At 45.1% G+C, this 21,626-nt stretch overlaps 2 protein-coding genes across 2 annotated transcripts in view; both read left to right on the top strand.

Moving 5' to 3' along the window:
• LOC143986879 (uncharacterized) overlaps positions 1 to 21,626 on the top strand; it is a 1,041,669-nt gene that overhangs the window by 532,917 nt on the left and 487,126 nt on the right. The window lies entirely within an intron of this gene.
• On the top strand, positions 1,836 to 2,350 carry LOC143990366 (zinc finger protein 547-like). Its single transcript, XM_077490395.1, has 2 exons — positions 1,836 to 2,049; positions 2,138 to 2,350. The coding sequence occupies exons 1-2, from the start codon at positions 1,873 to 1,875 to the stop codon at positions 2,327 to 2,329; spliced, it is 369 nt and encodes a 122-aa protein (XP_077346521.1). The 5' UTR covers positions 1,836 to 1,872; the 3' UTR covers positions 2,330 to 2,350.

Raw genomic sequence — 21,626 nt, 5'->3', positions numbered from 1 at the left:
TAATTAAAAAGTATAAATGTGCATGCACATTAGAAGTAAACACTCTCTGAGATATGTTCAGCTCAGGCTACTTCTAAATACTGATTTATTCGTGGGCGGTGTTAATATTTTATACAGAAAGATACGTCATTACTATGTCAGTCTAATTGGTACATCTTATTGGTTACAATACAAGAGAAATTAAGAAACTTGATGCTTGAAGTTTGGTTGAAGCTGGTTCTGTTATCTCGAATGCATTCTTTTAATGCGGGGATGTAGGGTATAGACGCCATCTTGGCTCCGCAGAACAGGGTCAATCTGTATGCTACATAATAAGTAAGGAGCATGGGAACATGTATACACATAAGCAAATAGACATTTTCTGATTATCATTATGTACATTGGATTCCTTAACACTATGTCCCCCTACTCCCCTGTACTGTGCCCCTCTACTCCCCTGTACTGTGCCCCTCTACTCCCCTGTACTGTGCCTCTACTCCCCTGTACTGTGCCCCTCTACTCCCCTGTACTGTGCCCCTCTACTCCCCTGTACTGTGTCCCTCTACTCCCCTGTACTGTGCCCCTCTACTCCCCTGTACTGTGCCCCTCTACTCCCCTGTACTGTGCCCCTCTACTTCGCTGTACTGTGTCCCTCTACTTCCCTGTACTGTGCCCCTCTACTCCCCTGTACTGTGTCCCCCTACTCCCCTGTACTGTGCCCTTCTACTCCCCTGTACTGTGTCCCTCTACTCCCCTGTACTGTGCCCCTCTACTCCCCTGTACTGTGCCCCTCTACTCCCCTGTACTGTGCCCCTCTACTTCGCTGTACTGTGTCCCTCTACTTCCCTGTACTGTGCCCCTCTACTCCCCTGTACTGTGCCCCTCTACTCCCCTGTACTGGGCCCCTCTACTTCCCTGTACTGTGTCCCTGTACTCCCCTGTACTGTGCCCCTCTACTCCCCTGTACTGTGTCCCTCTACTCCCATGTACTGTGTCCCTCTACTCCCCTGTACTGTGCCCCTCTACTTCCCTGTACTGTGCCCCTCTACTCCCCTGTACTGTGCCCCCCTACTCCCCTGTACTGTGCCCTTCTACTCCCCTGTACTGTGTCCCTCTACTCCCCTGTACTGTGTCCCCTACTCCCCTGTACTGTGCCCTTCTACTCCCCTGTACTGTGTCCCTCTACTTCCCTGTACTGTGCCCCTCTACTCCCCTGTACTGGGCCCCTCTACTCCCCTGTACTGTGTCCCTCTACTCCCCTGTACTGTGCCCCTCTACTCCCCTGTACTGGGCCCCTCTACTTCCCTGTACTGTGTCCCTGTACTCCCCTGTACTGTGCCCCTCTACTCCCCTGTACTGTGTCCCTCTACTCCCCTGTACTGTGCCCCTCTACTCCCCTGTACTGTGCCCCTCTACTCCCCTGTTCTGTGCCCATCTACTCCCCTGTACTGTGCCTTTCTACTCCCCCATACTGTGTCCCTCTACTCCCCCCATACTGTGCCCCTCTACTCCCCCATACTGTGTCCCACTACTCCCCTGTACCGGGCCCCTCTACTCCCCTGTACCATGCCACTCTATTCCCCTGTACCATGTCCCTCTACTCCCCTGTACTGTGCCCTTCTACTCCACTGTACTCTGCTCTTTGTTGATTAGACTTTGATTTATGGCATGTTTTCATAATTTTTAAAATTGATTATATTCAAAGTACTAATCAATATATGTTTAATTCTATCATCTTTTTTATGCTTCAATTTTTGAGAATAGGTGTGTAAATTGGGGCAGGCTGGTAGGGGCCCCAGTACATTACTTTACCCAGAAGCCCATGATGATATTAAGACATCCCTGTGGGAGAGTGATATTTATCATTGTATAACACAGAACTGTGCAGTGATAATGAAGAAATCTACTGAAAATGAGACAAGAAGGAGGTCTCATAATATGACCACAAGATCCTCGAGAATCCAGAATCCCATCACCACCACCACCCCCCCATCCCTGATCCCTACAAGACACAACCCACAGAAGATTCTAGAAGTCACCAAGAAGATGATGGAGCTGCTGACAGGAGAGGTGAGGAGGATTCTGGGAATTGTGGGACATTATCCAGTAACAGACAAGGGATGTGTCTGGATGGTGACTGTATCATTGTGTGTGTCAGGTTCCTATAAGGTGTCAGGATGTCACTGTCTATTTCTCCATGGAGGAGTGGGAGTATTTAGAAGGACACAAGGATCTCTACAAGGACGTCATGATGGACAATCAGCCGCCTCTCACATCACCGGGTAAGAGGAGACTTTATTGTAAAGGAGAGAGCAGTACGGAGGCTCCACCTAGATCCTCCATCATCTGATAAACACATAGAAACAATGTATTCAGTACTCATCTCAGGATGAGTGTTGGACGAACAGTTTGAGCCGAGCATAAGTTTACCTGTTTGGCCCGCTGAATGCCCCCATTGCACTGCAGGCTGCACAGTGCATTGGAAGCCCTGATTGGGCAAAGCCTTTATTGCTTCAGCCAATCAGGGCACATAGCACTGTCATGATTGGACACACTCATGATGACTCTCTCCAATCATGGCTCATTGCTCATAGAACCACCCCACACTATAAAAGGTTCCTTTCCAGAGCAGCCATTTTCAGTTTGATATTGGCATGGAGAGAGATAGAACAGGGCTCTGTTCAGTGCTAGTAGTGAGTTAGTATGCTATTGTGATTCTATTGTCTATTTTACTGCAGTATATTGAAGTGTGTCAGTGTAGAGTGTCAGGGCTTTTTATTGCAGTATATTGAAGTATGTCAATGTAGAGTGCCATGGCATTTTACTACAGTATATTGAAGTGTGTCAGTGTAGAGTGTCATGGCATTTTACTGCAGTATATTGAAGTGTGTCATTGTAGTGTGTCAGGACATTTTACTGCAGTATATTGAAGTGTGTCAGTGTAGAGTGTCATGGCATTTTACTGCAGTATATTGAAGTGTGTCAGTGTAGTGTGTCAGGACATTTTACTGCAGTATATTGAAGTGTGTCAGTGTAGAGTGTCATGGCATTTTACTGCAGTATATTGAAGTGTGTCAGTGTAGAGTGTCATGGCATTTTACTGCAGTATATTGAAGTGTGTCCGTGTAGAGTGTCATGACATTTTACTGCAGTATATTGAAGTGTGTCAGTGTAGTGTGTCAGGACATTTTACTGCAGTATATTGAAGTGTGTCAGTGTAGAGTGTCATGGCATTTTACTGCAGTATATTGAAGTGTGTCCGTGTAGAGTGTCATGGCATTTTACTGCAGTATATTGAAGTGTGTCAGTGTAGAGTGTCAGGGCTTTTTATTGCAGTATATTGAAGTATGTCAATGTAGAGTGCCATGGCATTTTACTACAGTATATTGAAGTGTGTCAGTGTAGAGTGTCATGGCATTTTACTGCAGTATATTGAAGTGTGTCATTGTAGTGTGTCAGGACATTTTACTGCAGTATATTGAAGTGTGTCAGTGTAGAGTGTCATGGCATTTTACTGCAGTATATTGAAGTGTGTCAGTGTAGTGTGTCAGGACATTTTACTGCAGTATATTGAAGTGTGTCAGTGTAGAGTGTCATGGCATTTTACTGCAGTATATTGAAGTGTGTCAGTGTAGAGTGTCATGGCATTTTACTGCAGTATATTGAAGTGTGTCCGTGTAGAGTGTCATGACATTTTACTGCAGTATATTGAAGTGTGTCAGTGTAGTGTGTCAGGACATTTTACTGCAGTATATTGAAGTGTGTCAGTGTAGAGTGTCATGGCATTTTACTGCAGTATATTGAAGTGTGTCCGTGTAGAGTGTCATGGCATTTTACTGCAGTATATTGAAGTGTGTCAGTGTAGAGTGTCAGGGCTTTTTATTGCAGTATATTGAAGTATGTCAATGTAGAGTGCCATGGCATTTTACTACAGTATATTGAAGTGTGTCAGTGTAGAGTGTCATGGCATTTTACTGCAGTATATTGAAGTGTGTCATTGTAGTGTGTCAGGACATTTTACTGCAGTATATTGAAGTGTGTCAGTGTAGAGTGTCATGGCATTTTACTGCAGTATATTGAAGTGTGTCAGTGTAGTGTGTCAGGACATTTTACTGCAGTATATTGAAGTGTGTCAGTGTAGAGTGTCATGGCATTTTACTGCAGTATATTGAAGTGTGTCAGTGTAGAGTGTCATGGCATTTTACTGCAGTATATTGAAGTGTGTCCGTGTAGAGTGTCATGACATTTTACTGCAGTATATTGAAGTGTGTCAGTGTAGTGTGTCAGGACATTTTACTGCAGTATATTGAAGTGTGTCAGTGTAGAGTGTCATGGCATTTTACTGCAGTATATTGAAGTGTGTCCGTGTAGAGTGTCATGGCATTTTACTGCAGTATATTGAAGTGTGTCAGTGTAGTGTGTCATTACATTTTACTGCAGTATATTGAAGTGTGTCAGTGTAGAGTGTCATGGCATTTTACTGCAGTATATTGAAGTATGTCAGTGTAGTGTGTCAGGACATTTTACTGCAGTATATTGAAGTGTGTCATTGTAGTGTGTCAGGACATTTTACTGCAGTATATTGAAGTGTGTCAGTGTAGAGTGTCACGGCATTTTACTGCAGTATATTGAAGTGTGTCAGTGTAGTGTGTCAGGACATTTTACTGCAGTATATTGAAGTGTGTCAGTGTAGAGTGTCATGGCATTTTACTGCAGTATATTGAAGTGTGTCAGTGTAGTGTGTCAGGACATTTTACTGCAGTATATTGAAGTGTGTCAGTGTAGAGTGTCATGGCATTTTACTGCAGTATATTGAAGTGTGTCCGTGTAGAGTGTCATGGCATTTTACTGCAGTATATTGAAGTGTGTCAGTGTAGTGTGTCAGGACATTTTACTGCAGTATATTGAAGTGTGTCAGTGTAGAGTGTCATGGCATTTTACTGCAGTATATTGAAGTGTGTCAGTGTAGTGTGTCAGGACATTTTACTGCAGTATATTGAAGTGTGTCAGTGTAGAGTGTCATGGCATTTTACTGCAGTATATTGAAGTGTGTGCGTGTAGAGTGTTATGGCATTTTACTGCAGTATATTGAAGTGTGTCAGTGTAGAGTGTCATGGCATTTTACTATATAAAAAAAGTATGTAGCGCTGCCTTTTAAAATAAATCACCTACTAAGTGACATAAATCAATAACTGTACATATATGTAAATAAATGTGCAAATCTAAAACCACTGTGCATCAATAGATGTGCAATCACAATAATGCAAAAATCATCGCAATAACCGAAGTTCAAAATCGCATATATCATGGGTGGTCAGTCTAATATCATAAAATGTGCAAATATCGCAAAAAGTATGTGACAAAGTCACAGTGCAAAAGTAAAAAAAGAAAAGCAAAATAAAGTCCATGTGCAATATAAGTGATTAAAAATATTCCAGTGCTGTTCAAAAGCGGGATATCCAATTGTGACAGTTTATCAATAATCATGCAGTGTTGTCACAGATGCAAACATGCTTCCACAGATAAATCGCTCCACCTTCAGTGCTCAACCAGTGAACCCCCCATTTCCCCCAGCGTCTCACCTCAATATGAGACCCCTCAGGGTCAAACACACTTGTAGGGGAAATTGCTGGGTTATCTTCTTTTTAGATGACTTGTTCAGCCACACACTCAGACCACAATAACACCTTATAATTGGTTGGATAACCAAACATACTTCGTTCAGAGTGTATACAGCCTCTGGAATGATACCAGTATGTCTGTTACATCTAGACTGTTTTGCTCAGTGAATCAGACTCCAGGGATCAGCTCAGCTGTCATGGCATTTTACTGCAGTATATTGAAGTGTGTCAGTGTAGAGTGTCAGGGCATTTTACTGAAGTATATTGAAGTGTGTCAGTGTAGAGTGTCAGGGCATTTTACTGAAGTATATTGAAGTGTGTCAGTGTAGAGTGTCTGGGCATTTTAATGCAGTATATTGAAGTGCATCAATGTAGAGTGTCAGTGCAATTTTACTGCAGTATATTGAAGTGCATTAGTGCACTTTTACTGCAGTATATTGAAGTGCATTAGTGCACTTTTGCTGCAGTATATTGAGGTGTGCCAAGTGGAGTGTGCCTGTGTAGTAAGGTCCTCAAGTTAAAGTTCACCAAACACCACTTTCTTTGATTAAAGTGCATCCAAGTATACATTTCCCCATCCCCATTACATTTTGGTAATAAGCCCCCATAATGTCTGAGAGACCAACAAGGAGAGACAGATTTTCCCATGGCACTGTGGGGGGGGGGGGGGGGGGGGTAGCAGCATATGTGTCCACAGGTAAACATAAGCCTTCAAAATGGGCACTTATGATTTTTACAGTTTGGGTCCCATAGATTTCAATGGGATTCATTGTCTGGCTCCAAACTTTTGCAATGTTCAAAAGTTGGAGACGGGAGGCAGCGGTGTGGGACATTTGCAACTTGTCTCGTGTGAACATTTAAGCTTCCACTGATTACTGAATACCAATATTTTGAGTCTTGACCATTACACTGTATAATTTATATTGTACATTACATACCCCCTATGCCCCCTGAGCTATATACTCTATGTTGCACATTACATACTCCTGACCCCTGCACTATATACTCTATGATGTACATTACATACTCCTCACCGCTACACTATGTATTCTATGTTGTACATTACATAACCCGGACCCCTGCACTATATACTCTATATTGTACATTACATATTCCTGACCCCTGCACCATATACACTCTGTTGTACATTACATAGTCCTGACCTCTGCACTATATACTCTATGTTGTACATTACATCATTCTGATACTATATAGTCCTATCTGCTGTATCTTATACAATATGTTGTACATTACATAGTCCTGACTTCTGCTCTCTCTCCCCTCTACCCACTGCTATATATACACATAATACGTATTCTCTTTTATTACACCCATTTTCTACCAGCTGGACATTTTATATCTGATGATTTGATTGGCGCACAGACTTTTACATGTTGATAATAATATTATAACATCCTTAAACTTTGGACCCTTAAAGAGGAAGTAAACTCTTCCACTCTGATGCTTCTTTTCATTTAGTCCATTATATTAAGTAATTATCAATCTATAGCCACTGCAATCCAGCCCAAATCGCATATTAATTACTTTTTAAAGAAACTTTAAATAATCTTTTTTCCGTGGGATAAGGCAGCGCCATCTTATGCCGCGTACACACGTAGCCGACTATCCGGCGGACTTAGTCTGGCGGACTTCCCGCCAGACTGTCCGTCGGACTTTCCGAACGGGCTACTTGCCCACACACGGCACTTTTTCAGCGGACTAATATGGCCTACTAAGTCTGCCGTACTATCCGCCCTACTTTTGAAATGAACGGACTCGCCCACACACACGGAGGAAAGTCCGCTCATTTTGAGCGCGTCTCCAGGTAGGCGGGGCCCGCAAAGGAGACGTCGCTGGCCCCGCCACCTGGTATGGACTTAAAGGGGAACCCCAACGCCGGAAAAAATTGGCGTGGGGGTCTCCCCCCAGGTCCACAACAGACCCTTGTCCGAGCACGCTACCCGGCCGGCCATGAAAGGGGGGAACGAGCGAGCGCCCCCCCCTCCTGAGCCGTTCCAGGCCGCGTGCCCTCAACATGGGGGGTGCCTTGGGGAAGGGGGGCCGCGCACCTTGTCCCCATGTTGATGAGGACAAGGGCCTCTTCCCAACAACCCTGGCCGTTGGTTGTAGGGTCTGCGGGCGGGGGCTTATCAGAATCTGGGAGCCCCCTTTAATAAGCCAGCCCCTATGTGAATGAGTATGGGGTACAATGTACCCCTACCCATTCACCTGTGAAAAAAAGTACAAAAAAAACACAACACACAAGATAAAATAGTTTATTGCACAGCTCCCGGGGTCTTCCGTCTTCGGGGGGTCTTCTCGCCGGACTCCTCCGCTATCTTCTTCTAGCTCTTTTGCTAGCGGAGGAGCCCGGCTTTCTTCCGACTTCGGGGGTCTTGTCCCCCTCTTCGGTTCTTCTGCCGGGCCACCGCACCTTCTTATAGCTCTTTTACAGGCGGTGGCCTGGTCTTCTGTCGCCGCTGTCATCGCTGTCGCTTTCATCGCCGCCGCCTTCTGTTCTGTTCTTCTCTTCAGATCTTGACTCGTCGCTCCCTCCGCTCACAATGATGGGGACCGGACGCGCGGCGACTTATATAGGGACATCACCGAATGATGTCCCCGCCTATTATGATGTCACAGTCCCAGCATCCTCTGGGACTGTGACACCATAATGGGCTGGGACATCATCCGTTGATGTCCCCATATAAGTCGCCGCGCATCGCGTCGGAGCCATTGTGAGCGAAGCATGCGACGAGTCAACATCTGAAGAGAAGAACAGAAGGCGGCGGCGACAGAAGACCAGGCCGCCGCCTGTAAAAGAGCTATAAGAAGGCGCGGTGGCCCGGCAGAAGAACCGAAGAGGGGAACAAGACCCCAGAAGAGGGGGACAAGACCCCCGAAGTCGGAAGAAGAGTTCGACGGCGAGGAAGAAAGCCGGGCTCTTCCGCTAGCAAAAGAGCTAGCAGAAGATAGCGGAGGAGTCCGGCGAGAAGACCCCCGAAGATGGAAGACCCCCGGAGCTGTGCAATAAACAATTTTTACCCTGTGTTGTGTTTTTTTTTGTACTTTTTTTCACAGGTGAATGGGTAGGGGTACATTGTACCCCATACTCATTCACATAGGGTGGGGGCCGGTATCCAGGGGCCCCCTTATTAAAGGGGGCTCCCGGATTCCGATAAGCCGACCGCCTGCAGACCCTGACAACCAATGGCCAGGGTTGTCGGGAAGAGGCCCTTGTCCTCATCAACATGGGGACAAGGTGCTTTGGGGTGGGGGGCCGCGCGGCCCCCCCTTCCCCAAGGCACCCCCCATGTTGAGGGCACGTGGCCTGGTACGGCTCAGGAGGGGGGGGCGCTCGCTCGTCCCCCCTTTCCTGGCCGGCCGGGTAGCGTGCTCGGACAAGGGTCTGATGTGGACTTGGGGGGACCCCCACGCCATACCAGGTGGCGGGGCCAGCGACGTCTCCTTTGTGGGCCCCGCCTACCTGGAGACCCGCTCAAAATGAGCGAACTTTTCTCCGGGCGGGAAAAGTCCGTTCATTTCAAAAGTACTTTCGGGTCAAAAAAGTATGCCGGAGGCTACACACGGGGGGATTGTCCGGCGGACTTGAGTTTGCCGGACTTTTCCACCCTATTGTTTGATCGTGTGTACGCGGCATTAGGCATTGTTTTCTGAGTCCACAGTAGAGTGTATTTCCGCCCTTACATGGAGCCCTTCCTGTACTGTTAACCAAGCCTCCTTCTCAATCCAACGTTTCTATGGCAACCCTGCTTCCCTGCTCATAGACGACTTGTTTTATTTCACAGTATTTACTTTATCTAGGGTTTGCCTGTGTCAGTCTTATCGGCTTCAGCTGCAATATATAGTCTGATGCCCAGGTTTACACTGCATGTGAGGTCACACGGTCACATGGCGTGTAGAAGGAAGCTCTGGATGATTCTGCAGTCTAGTAGGATTTCAACGTTGTACCGCAGGGAGTCCTGATACAAAGTGTGCCGTAAATCAGGGGAAATATGAGCATGCTCCAGTGACGTCATTCTAAAGAATGAAACGGATTACAACAATACTAAGCAAGTAAGGAGATATCTAAAAGCAGTGTTCATTAGGATTTCTTATGTTGATTTACATGGGATAAAGTTGTGGGGGAGAGTTTACAACCACTTTAAACAGAAAGTGATAATGGGGGAGGAGTCAATAACCCAATGATGGTGGTCTTCAGGACCAGTCCAGTCTTCATCTTGGTTGTTCTCCCCCCATCCTCACTCTCTGACCTCTGGTGGGGCTCAGCCCCGCTGTTATTCATGACTAAATCATGGACTAAATAAGGAAGTGCAGGACTTCTTGTGTTGGGAAGATGGCAATGAGTGATAGAGGGGGAGGGGACACTCGTCCTATAATCCCCTCATCACTGTCACTCCTATAAAAGACAGTTCTCGTTGTTTCCTCACTCTCTGACTAAGGTCCATGAATAAAGAAATGATCTGGTAGGAGATCAGAGGAGTCATTTACTAGTTACCTTGAGGGGGGAATTGTAAGATCCTCAGAGACAAAGCTCTCTGATGTGGGCGGAGTCCTGGTTTAGGGGAACCAATCAGCTCATGTCTAGTAATAATCTTTGTATTTCTATTTTAGTAGATGGACGGGAGATGAGGAAAACCTCAGAGGATTGTCTCACTTTGTCTCCAGACTGTAAAGTAGAAGATGAGGACATCACACAGTATAGTCCAGGAGAAAACCCAACTACCTCAAATGTCCATCCGGCACCACACAGTGTAGATGGACCATCATATTCCTCTTATCCTGAGGAACCTCAGACTGTGAAGGACGGTGCCGTCCTTCCAACAGAGAAGAGATTTTCCTGTACTGAGTGCGGGAAGGTTTACCAATCTAAATCTGGTCTTAATGTGCATAAAAGATCTCACACAGGAGAGAAACCACATTCCTGTCCCGAGTGCGGGAAATGTTTTTCACAGAAGTCCCATCTTTACTCACATCATAGATCTCACACGGGGGAGAAGCCGTATTCCTGTCCTGAGTGCGGGAAATGTTACCAACAGAAGTCTGCTCTTTACACACATCAGAGATCTCACACAGGGGAGAAGCCTTTTTCCTGTCCTGAGTGCGGGAAATGTTTTTCAGTAAAGTACAATCTTTACAGCCATCAGAGATCTCACACAGGAGAGAAACCGTATTCCTGTCCTGAGTGTGGGAAATGTTTTTCACGGAAGTCCCACCTTTACTCACATCAAAGATCTCACACGGGGGAGAAGCCGTATTCCTGTCCTGAGTGCGGGAAATATTTTTCAGACAAGTCCAATCTTAACATACATCAGAGATCTCACACAGGGGAGAAGCCGTATTCCTGTGCTGAGTGTGGGAAATGTTTTTCACAGATGTTCCTTCTTTGCACACATCAGAGATTGCACACGGAGGAGAAGCCGTATTCATGTCCTGAGTGCGGGAAATGTTTTTCACATAAGTCCAATCTTTACACACATAAGAGATCTCACACGGGGGAGAAGCCACGTTCCCGTTCTTAGTGAGAGAATTGCTCCTCACTGAAGTCCTGTCTTCCTGTACATCAGGGATCCCACACAACCCTCGAGGTGTATTAGTGCCTTGAGTGTGGGAAATGTCTTCTATATGAATGTTGCTGGACATCACAGCTCTCATGTGGGGAAGAAGCACACCCTGATATACACCTCAGATATACTCCATGGCTGATCTTCATCATGTAAGAAACAGTTCATAAAGAGATCAGAGATCACCAAAGACATGGATGAAGTGTTGTACTGTGTTGGCCATTAATAACAGGAGAAAAATAAAAATGGAGTCATTACCTTTCATTGGCTGAGTACATTTTGTGGTGTAAGATTTCACAAACACTTAGAGATCTATTTAGTTGAATGAATGTGGCCGGCATTCACCCGGCTGTGATGAATATTGGATGTATTTTATTTCATGCACTGATTTCCTTGGCTCCATCTAGTGGACATAATGCAGTATTGGATTACGAAGGGCATTCAAAACCGAGACTTTTCATTTTACAGGTATAAAAAGGGATGGTAGTGTGGCGGTACTACATGTAGTAGTAAGTGTGTCATATTACCGATAGATGGCGCACCAGTAGCAGTCAGTCCGGGGACTGTTATTCAAAATTGCAGATAACAGCGTTAGTGGAACAGCGTGTGGTCGATGACGTTTCTTGTAAACGAAGGTGTAAAACCTGCAGATATCTACAGAAGACTTTAAGCAGAGGGAACCAGTGACACTAAAGCCGCGTACACACGTAGCCGTCTGTCCGACGTACTTAGTCTGGCGGACTTCCCGCCAGACTGTCCTTCGGACTTTCCGAAACGGGCTACTTGCCCACACACGGCACTTTTTCAGCAGACTAATACGGCGTACTAAGTCCACCGTACTATCCGCTCTACTTTTGAAATGAACGGACTCGCCCACACACGCGGAGGAAAGTCCGCACATTTCGAGCGCGTCTCCAGGTAGGCGGGGCCCACGAAGGAGACGTCGCTGGCCCCGCCGCCTGGTATGGACTTAAAGGGGAACCCCAACATGGGGGGTGCCTTGGGGAAGGGGGTGCACAGCTCCGGGGGTCTTCCGTCTTTGGGGGTCTTCTCGCCAGACTCCTCCGCTATCTTCTTGTAGCTCTTTTACTAGCGGAGGAGCCCAGCATTCTTCTTCGTCGCCGCGGCCTCTTCTTCCGACTTCAGTTCTTCTGCCGGGCCACCGCCTTTAAAAGAGCTAGAAGAAGGCACGGTTGCCCGGTCTTCTGTCGCCGCCGCCACCTTCTGTTCTTCTTCTTCTCCTTCTTCTCCTGGAGATGTTGACTCGACGTTCTCTCCGGCCGCAATGCCAGGGACGCGCTGCGCTGTGACTTATATAGGGACAAGGGGCGGTGTCACATGGGTTGGTGTCACATGTCACGGGACTGTGACATCGTAAGGGGCGGGGTCACCATGTGACACCAACCCATGTGACACCAACCCATGTGACACCGCCCCTTGTCCCTATATAAGTCACAGTACAGCGCGTCCCTGGCATTGTGGCCAGAGAGAACGTCGAAGAACCGAAGAGGGGGACAAGACCCCCGAAGTCGGAAGAAGAGGCCGCGGCGACGAAGAAGAATGCCGGGCTCCTCCGCTAGTAAAAGAGCTACAAGAAGATAGCGGAGGAGTCCGGCGAGAAGACCCCCGAAGACAGAAGACCCCCGGAGCTGTGCAATAAATTATTTTATCTTGTGTGTTGTGTTTTTTTTTGTACTTTATTTTACATACTCATTCACATAGGGTGGGGGGGGCGATATCCGGGGGCCCCCTTATTAAAGGGGGCTCCCGGATTCCGATAAGCCCCCCGCCCGCAGACCCCGACAACCAACGGCCAGGGTTGTCGGGAAGAGGCCCTTGTCCTCATCAACATGGGGACAAGGTGCTTTGGGGTGGGGGGGCCGCGCGGCCTGGTACGGCTCAGGAGGAGGGGCGCTCGCTCGCCCCTCCTTTCCTGGCCGGCCGGGTAGCGTGCTCGGACAAGGGTCTGTTGTGGACTTTTGGGGGGACCCCCACGCCGATTTTTTTCATACCAGGTGGCGCCTACCTGGAGACCCGCTCGAAATGAGCGGACTTTTCTCCGGGCGGGAAAATACCGCTCATTTCAAAAGTACGGTGGACTGGCACACACACGGCTGGATTTTCCGCCGAAATGCGAGTCCGGCGGGAAGATTGGAGTGCAAAACTTCTTTCTAAGTCCGCCGTACTTTCGGGTCAAAAAATATGCCGGAGGCTACACACGGGGGGATTGTCTGGCGGACTTGAGTTTGCCGGACTTTTCCACCCGCTTGTTGTGATCGTGTGTACGTGGCATAATACAGTGATCAGTGCTAAAAATATGCACTGTCACTGTACTAATGACACTGGCTGGGAATAATATAACTATCTCCCGATGAAAAGAATAAAGAAGAATAGAATAAAAAAGAGAATAGACTATAATAGAATAGAATAATAATAATAAAAAAAGATATAAGAATAGAAAGAATATATACGCATTTACCAAAATTCAAATAGAATTAATTTGAATAGAATAGAAAATAATAGAATAAAATAGAAAATAACAGAATAATATAGAAAAAAAACAATAGTATAGAAATAATATAACCATCTTCCAAAATTTGAATTTGGAATAGAATAAATTTGAATAGAAAAGGATAGAAAAGAATATTATTATTATTATTATTATACACGATTTATATAGCGCCAACAGTTTACACAGCGCTTTACAATGTATAGGGGGGGGGGGGGGGGGAGGGAACAACACAATTACAGTACAGTTCAATACAAATGGTACAGGAGGGCCCAGCTCGTAGAGCTTACATTCTAAAGGGAAGGGGTGGTGGTACAAAAGGTAATAATAATAAAAAAGAAATAATGATAAAATAATAATAAAAAGAATAGAAAATAAACAAATAGAAAAAGGATAGAATAAAAAAAAAACAATAGAATAGAATAGAAAGAATATATCCATTTACCAAAATTTTAAAGGGAGGGGGTGGTGGTACAAAAGGTAATAATAATAAAAAAGAAATAATAATAAAATAATAATAATAAATAATAATAATAAAAATAATACAATAGAATAAACAAATAGAAAAAAAGTATAGAATAAAAAAAACCAAAAAACAATAGAATAGAATAGAAAGAATATAAAGAAAACAATTTGAATTTGAATTGAATAGATTAGCATAGGAAGATGGTTATATTCTTCCTATTCTATTCTGTTGTTTGTTTCTACACTATTCTGTTATTTTCTATTCTAGTCTAATCTATTCTTTTCTATTCTATTTAAATTCAAATTTGTATTTTGTTAGATTGTTTTTGAATTATATTCTTTTATATTCGAATTTCAAAAGCTGGTTATATTCTATTTTACCCTATTCTTTTTTTTATTCCATTCTATTCATTTCTTTTTTATTCTGTTCTTTTATTTACTATTTTATTTTTCTCTGTTTTACTTTATTATATTAATTTCTTGTATTTTCTGTTATTTTATTTTCTATTCAATTTTTTTTATATTCCATTCTTTTATTCTCTATTCTATTGTATTCTCTTTGGAAATTGGAAAACAATTTGAATTAGAAAACTATTCGAAATTGATTTTAAAACGATTCAAATCGATTCGAATTTGAATTCCGAAAAAATTCCAATTGATTTGAATACGGATAAACAAAACGAGTTTCCGAAAACGAATTAAATGAATGTAACTAAACGAATTTATGCAAAATAACGAATCAAAACTAAACTAGACAATTTTTTATTTCGTTCTGCACATGTCTACTTTGCAGGAACACAGGATCGATGACTTTGCCTACTGACAGAACAGTGACCTGCCTTGTTTACAGATCGCTGTTCTGGATGATCAGCGGGTGCCGGCGGACATCGAGTCCGTGGTACCCGCAGATCAGCTCCCGATGTTTATAATCAAAGCAGGAACGGGTCGCCGGCGGCACGCATGCACGCCCCAGACTCGGGAACGTCGGATCACATACCAGCAGGGACGTGCGGGGACGTGAGTGGCTGGTGGGGCACTGGCTGCTATCAGAGCCAGATACACACAGGTTACATACGCCGCGATCGTTACAAGCCATAGGGAAGTCCCCGTGCGTTAGAGGAGCGCGGGGTCACCGGGTGGCCCCGCCCTCCGATATTTAAGAAGTGTCACAAGAATCGAAGCGTCACACGGCCGAAGACTCCCACAGAGGCGGATCGTGCGGACAGAGCAGAGAAGAAACCGGAGCAAGATGCGGGACGAGAAGAGTGGAGGAAGAAGAAGATGAAGAAGACGATGGAGAAGAAAAAGTTGGAAGAACACGGAAGGAAGGCCAGAAGAAAGAAGAAGTATTTAATGAAGGACTTGTCAAAAACTGTCTCTTGTCTTTTAATCTTTTTGTCACTTTTTTGTGAAATGGTAGGGGTACATTTGTACCCCATTACCAATTCACACAGGGGGGGCCTGGGATCTGGGGGTCCCGTTGTTAAAGGTGGCTTCCAGATTCCGATAAGCCCCCCGCCCGCAGACCCCCACAACCAATGGGCAAGGGTTGTGGGGATGAGGCCCACTTTCCTGTCATCTTGTTTGATTGATGTGCTCCTTCCTGAGACTTCACACAACGCACAGAGCTCCCCTCCTCCCTTCTCCTTCCTCCTCCCCCTTCATTCCTCCTCTCTGCACCCTTCTCCTTCCTCCTCTCCCATCCCCCTCCTTCCTCCTCCTCTCCCCACCCTTCTCCTTCCTCCTCTCCCCTCCTTCTTCCTCCTCTCCCCTCCCCTCCTTCTTCCTCCTCTCCCCTCCCCTCTCCTTCCTCCTCTCCACTCCCCTCCTTCTCCTTTCCCCTCTCTCCTCCCTTCTCCTTGCTCCTCTCCCCTCCCTTCTCCTTCATCCTTTCCCCTCCCTTCTCCTTCCTCCTCCCCCTCCTCTCCCAGTTGCAGACAGAACAATTTCAGCACACGTTCAGGAAAGCAGCAGTCTTCAGTGAGTGTAGAAGTCACTAGCAGTGCTCTGTATATTATATTATACTCTCCTGGTAAAATTATAATACAAAGAATACATTTGTAAAGTAAAATCCAGCATTGGCTTTTGTCAGCATTGCCTACATGGTGAGGATAAGGATGACATCAGTGGTGGTGAGGATAGGGATGACTGCGGTGGTGGTGATAGGGATGACATCAGCCGTGGTGGGGATAGAGATGACATCAGCCGTGATGGGGATAGAGATGACATCAGCCGTGGTGGGGAGAGGGATGACATCAGCCGTGATGGGGAGAGGGATGACATCAGCCGTGATGGGGAGAGGGATAACATCAGCCGTGGTGGGGATAGAGATGACATCAGCCGTGGTGGGGATAGGGATGACATCAGCCATGGTGGGGATAGGGATGACATCAGCCATGGTGGGGATAGGGATGACTTCAGCCGTGGTGGAGATAGGGATGACAACAGTAACGGTGGTGTTGGTGGGCATAGAGATGACATCAGCAGTGGTGGGAATAGAGATGACATCAGAGGTGGTGGTGAGGATAGGGATAACGTCAGTGGCAGTGGTGTGGATCGGGATGACATCAGCGGCAGTGGTGAGGATAGGGGTGACATCAGTAACAGTGGTGGGGATAGGGATGACATCAGCAGTGGTGGTGAGGATAGGGATGACATCAGCAGTGGTGATGGGGATGGAGTGGCAGTGAAGAGGATAAGGATGACATCAGTCCCCTGCCACTGATGTCACTCCTATCCCCACCACCATTACTGATGCCATCCCTATCCTCATCACCACCACTGTTACTGATGTCATCCCTATCCCCACCACCTATACTGATGTCATCCCTATACCCACTACCTATACTGAAGGATACCCACACAGCAGGGCCGTTTTTAAGGCAGGGCAAAAGGGCAGCTGCCCTGGGCCCTGTCATTGTTGTGGGGCCCAAAGCAGTTGCCTTATACTTGCCAACCATTCCAGTTTACATTCCCTTGTCCTTTGAAGTTTAAGTCCTGTGCTGTGTCCCGATATCTCAGTGTGAAGTGTTGCTACTAATGCTGCCCAGCTCTGCCCTATTCTTGTGTACGGGTGACTCACCTGCAGACCCTGTGTTTACATGTAAATAACCTTTCTTCATATGTAAATAGCAGCGACATTCATATGTAAATAGCTGAGGCCGGTGGCATTGATATGTAAATAAAAGGGACATTCATATATATCGTACCCCCCCCTGCAGTGAGGAGAAGACTTGCTGTAACCTATAGGAACCAGTGAGCAGTATTACTGTACAGTAATCTCTAGCAACCAAACAACAAGCAGAACTCATGTGCTGTAACCTCTAGCAACTAATCAGTGAGTCGTAATGTGTGCTGTAACCTCTAGCAACCAGTCAGTAAGCAGTAATGATATGCTGTAACCTCTGGCAACCAATCCCAATCTGATACAGTAAACTGATTTTAAGTCTAGCTGCTATTTATTGTATGTCTCAGAGAAGGTGGAGAGCGAAATTGCATGGGGGAGGGGGGCCCCAAGAAAATTTTTGCCCTGGGTCCAGTCAATGTTAAAGACGGCCCTGCCACACAGGCACAGTGTCAGGGCTGGGCTCAGCCCTTCCTTCTCTGAGCTGGCCGCTCAGCTGTCAGCTAATTGTAAGCTCCTTTCTCTCCACAGTGACTCACCTGTTGATGATATCCTGCTCGTCAGTCCTGCCTACTTAAACCGTCCAGCCCAGATTTATCTCTGCCTTCACCTTGGTCACATCTCTAGAGACGCTCTCCTGTATTCCTGTTAAAGACTTGCTTGGCTGACATCCCTTCTGGCTCCAGATCCTGCTTGCTGTTCTACCACGCTCATCTCTGGCTTCCTGATGTTTTGGCTTGTCTGACTATCTAAAAGTAGGGGGGTTTTAGGTCGCGCTATGGATTATGGTTTGGGTAAGAGCAGCCCCTATTTTAATTCCTACCCAGTAAGGGAAGGAATAAAATGAAGTAGAGAGGGGGGGGGGGGGGAATAGGTTTGGCGCTATACCCTTTTAAAATTGGAGACTTAGGTATACAATTAGCAAGAAATTTCCAGCTTGCTGGATAATAAAATAAAATAAATATGAATAACTATGTATGTGTCAGTAAGTGTCAACAAACAATTATTATATCCTTTAAAGACCGTAAGTGTCATAAAAAATCATAAATTCATAAATCATTAAACAATTGTAACAGCATGCAATATGCAAATGAAAAAATATATAAGGTGCAAGGTGCTGGTGAACAAATACTGGTATTTGTGACAGAACTATATAAATAGAAAGTAGAGCTCGATGGTGTAAGAAAAATATAAATATAAAAAATAAAAAATATAAAAGTATATATATAAAAAATATATATATATAAAAAATTAATCCGTTTATGTATTAGACATAACAAGTCCTCCATAGTGTAACTGTGATAACAGGTGCGTGTTACATAGTTGAATAAAGATGCAAGACGGTGTAAAAAATGTGGTAAAATTTGGCGATATAAAAATGCAAATAAAAATAAAAATTAAAATAGAAAAAAAGTGTCCCAGAAAAGGTGGTTATGAATTAATGGGGTGTCCTCTGTTGGTGAAAGTGGAGTGAAGGGAGGAGGAGACTTCGGCTGTTGTTCCCGGTGCTCTGTGGCTATTTTTATGCAATTGCTCTCACCAGAGATATGGCCCCTTCCGGGGTGGATCAGCCTTCACAGTATCAGCCACTGTGCAGCTCTCTGGCTTGCCTCTATTGCGGTTCCGGTAAACCTTCGTTCCTCCGTTCATATGCCGTGTTCGGTTATATGTAATGAATAAGAGGCATATCCATGGTGCAGTATGTCTTATAAAACTTCGTATTTATTATATAGGCAAAAGTATTACTCACTCAAGTATTACTCACAAACATCCGTTCGTATATGTATATTAAAAGGAAAGATCCCGTTCGGCTAGCACGCCTTCTGAGTTAGCGGTGTATGCTGTCTGGCCACGCCCTACGCGTTTCGTCATCAAAGACGTCCTCTGGAGCGGCTCTTTCCTTTTAATATACATATACGAATGGATGTTTGTGAGTAATACTTTTGCCTATATAATAAATACGAAGTTTTATAAGACATACTGCACCATGGATATGCCTCTTATTCATTACATATAACCGAACACGGCATATGAACGGAGGAACGAAGGTTTACCGGAACCGCAATAGAGGCAAGCCAGAGAGCTACACAGTGGCTGATACTGTGAAGGCTGATCCACCCCGGAAGGGGCCATATCTCTGGTGAGAGCAATTGCATAAAAATAGCCACAGAGCACCGGGAACAACAGCCAAAGTCTCCTCCACCCTTCACTCCACTTTCACCAACAGAGGACACCCCATTAATTCATAACCACCTTTTCTGGGACACTTTTTTTCTATTTTAATTTCCATTTATTTTTAATTTTCATTTTTATTTTTATTTGTATTTTTATTTGCATTTTTATATCGCCAAATTTTACCACATTTTTTACACCGTCTTGCATCTTTATTCAACTATGTAACACGCACCTGTTATCACAGTTACACTACGTGAGGACTTGTTATGTCTAATACATAAACGGATTAATTTTTTATATATATATATTTTTTATATATATACTTTTATATTTTTTATATTTATATTTTTCTTACACCATCGAGCTCTACTTTCTATTTATATAGTTCTGTCACAAATACCAGTATTTGTTCACCAGCACCTTGCACCTTATATATTTTTTCATTTGCAATATTGCATGCTGTTACAATTGTTTAATGATTTATAAATTTATGATTTTTTATGACACTTACGGTCTTTAAAGGATATAATAATTGTTTGTTGACACTTACTGACACATACATAGTTATTCATATTTATTTTATTATCCAGCAAGCTGGAAATTTCTTGCTAATTGTATACCTAAGTCTCCAATTTTAAAAGGGTATAGCGCCAAACCTATTTCCCCCCCCCCCCTCTCTACTTGTCTGACTATCTGTTCCGGTTCCTGGCTATGTTTTGACTACGTTTACCTTTTTTTTATTAAACAAGTGAGATTTGACTACTTCTGTCTCAGTCTGATTTCATGGTTTCTGACACACAGGGAGAACATGCAAACTCCAGGCAGATAGTGTCATGGTTGGGATTCGAATCAGCGACCCTTTTGCTGCTAGGCGAAAGTGCTAACCACCACACCGCTGTGTTGCCCCAATTGCCGTGGTATTGTTTCATTTCACTTTCATCCTGTTTATGTGAGAAGAAACTTTGTCTACTTTTGATTGAGAATCCTTCAGCTTATTTGAGGTCTCCCTGTCGACCAGGTGTATTTACTGGGAGTCCTTTTGTGGCTTTTTATCTCAACAAACAGTCCTTCCCAGGCATTGTATCATTAAGTTAACCCAGGAGTTCACAGAAAGTTAGGCCTTAAATTTTTCATAGAATAAACTGTGAGAACTAGGATAAAATATATATTTTTTCCTTCATAGAAACTCCAACACTTGTGTGCCCTTCGCCTTCCTGTGCAACCACCACCGGAGTCCCACCGCTGATCCCTCAGCCTCCTCTCACTGCCCGCCTGGCTCCAGCCTTCCTGAGTATCACCAGGGAAAGCCTCTATGCTCCCGCCACCGAACAGCCGGAACTTTATTACACGGTCGGGACATGAGTCTTTATCCACCTGCACAACAATAAAATGAAAGCCCCCTCACTGCTGTCACCTGCTGGGCCCCTCGATCAAACTGACGGGGCCCAGGTAAATGTAATTTCAGCCCTCGAATCGGCTAGTGGGAGCGATGGGGTTCCATTTAAAACAACTGCACCAGCAGTCCATAAATGAGCATTAGAGTGGCCGGGGCCCCCTGTGAAGCTGATGGGGCCAAAGCACGGTACGAGGGGCCGCTTGTACTGCCTTATCAGCGGCCCTGCCTCTAAAGCCCCTTTCACACTGAGGCATTTTTCAGGCGCTACAGTGCTAAAAATAGCGCCTGAAAAAATCCGGCCCCTTTCACTCCAGTGTGAAAGCCGGAGGACTTTCACACTGGATCGGTGCGCTAGCAGGACGGTAAAAAAAAAGTCTGTCTAGCCGCATCTTTGGAGCGGTGTATTCACCGCTCCTACCCATTGAAATCAATGGGGCAGTGCAGTGCTTTGCGGGTGGTTTTAACCCTTTTTCGGCCGCTAGCAGGGGTTAAAACTGATTACCACTGCTAAAAATAGCACCGCTCCCGCCCCAGTCTGGAAGGGGCCGAAAGCCCCGTACACACGAGAGGACTTATGTCCGACAGACTTCCGAAGTAGTTCTGCCGGTGTTCCGACAGAGTTCTGACGGACTTTTCGACTGAGCGGACTTGGCCACACACAATCACACCAAACTCCGATGGATTAGAACGTGATGACGTACGACTGGACTCGAATAAGGAAGTTCATAGCCAGTAGCCAATAGCTGCCCTAGCGTCGGTTTTAGTCCGTCGGAGT

The sequence above is a fragment of the Lithobates pipiens genome, unplaced genomic scaffold, assembly GCF_037356315.1.
Source record: "Lithobates pipiens isolate NorthernLeopardFrog02 unplaced genomic scaffold, aLitPip1_a1.2 Scaffold_18, whole genome shotgun sequence".
Taxonomy (NCBI): Eukaryota; Metazoa; Chordata; class Amphibia; order Anura; family Ranidae; genus Lithobates; species Lithobates pipiens.
The sequence above is the reverse complement of the archived record's forward strand: the minus strand, read 5'-3'. Positions and strand labels throughout refer to the sequence as shown.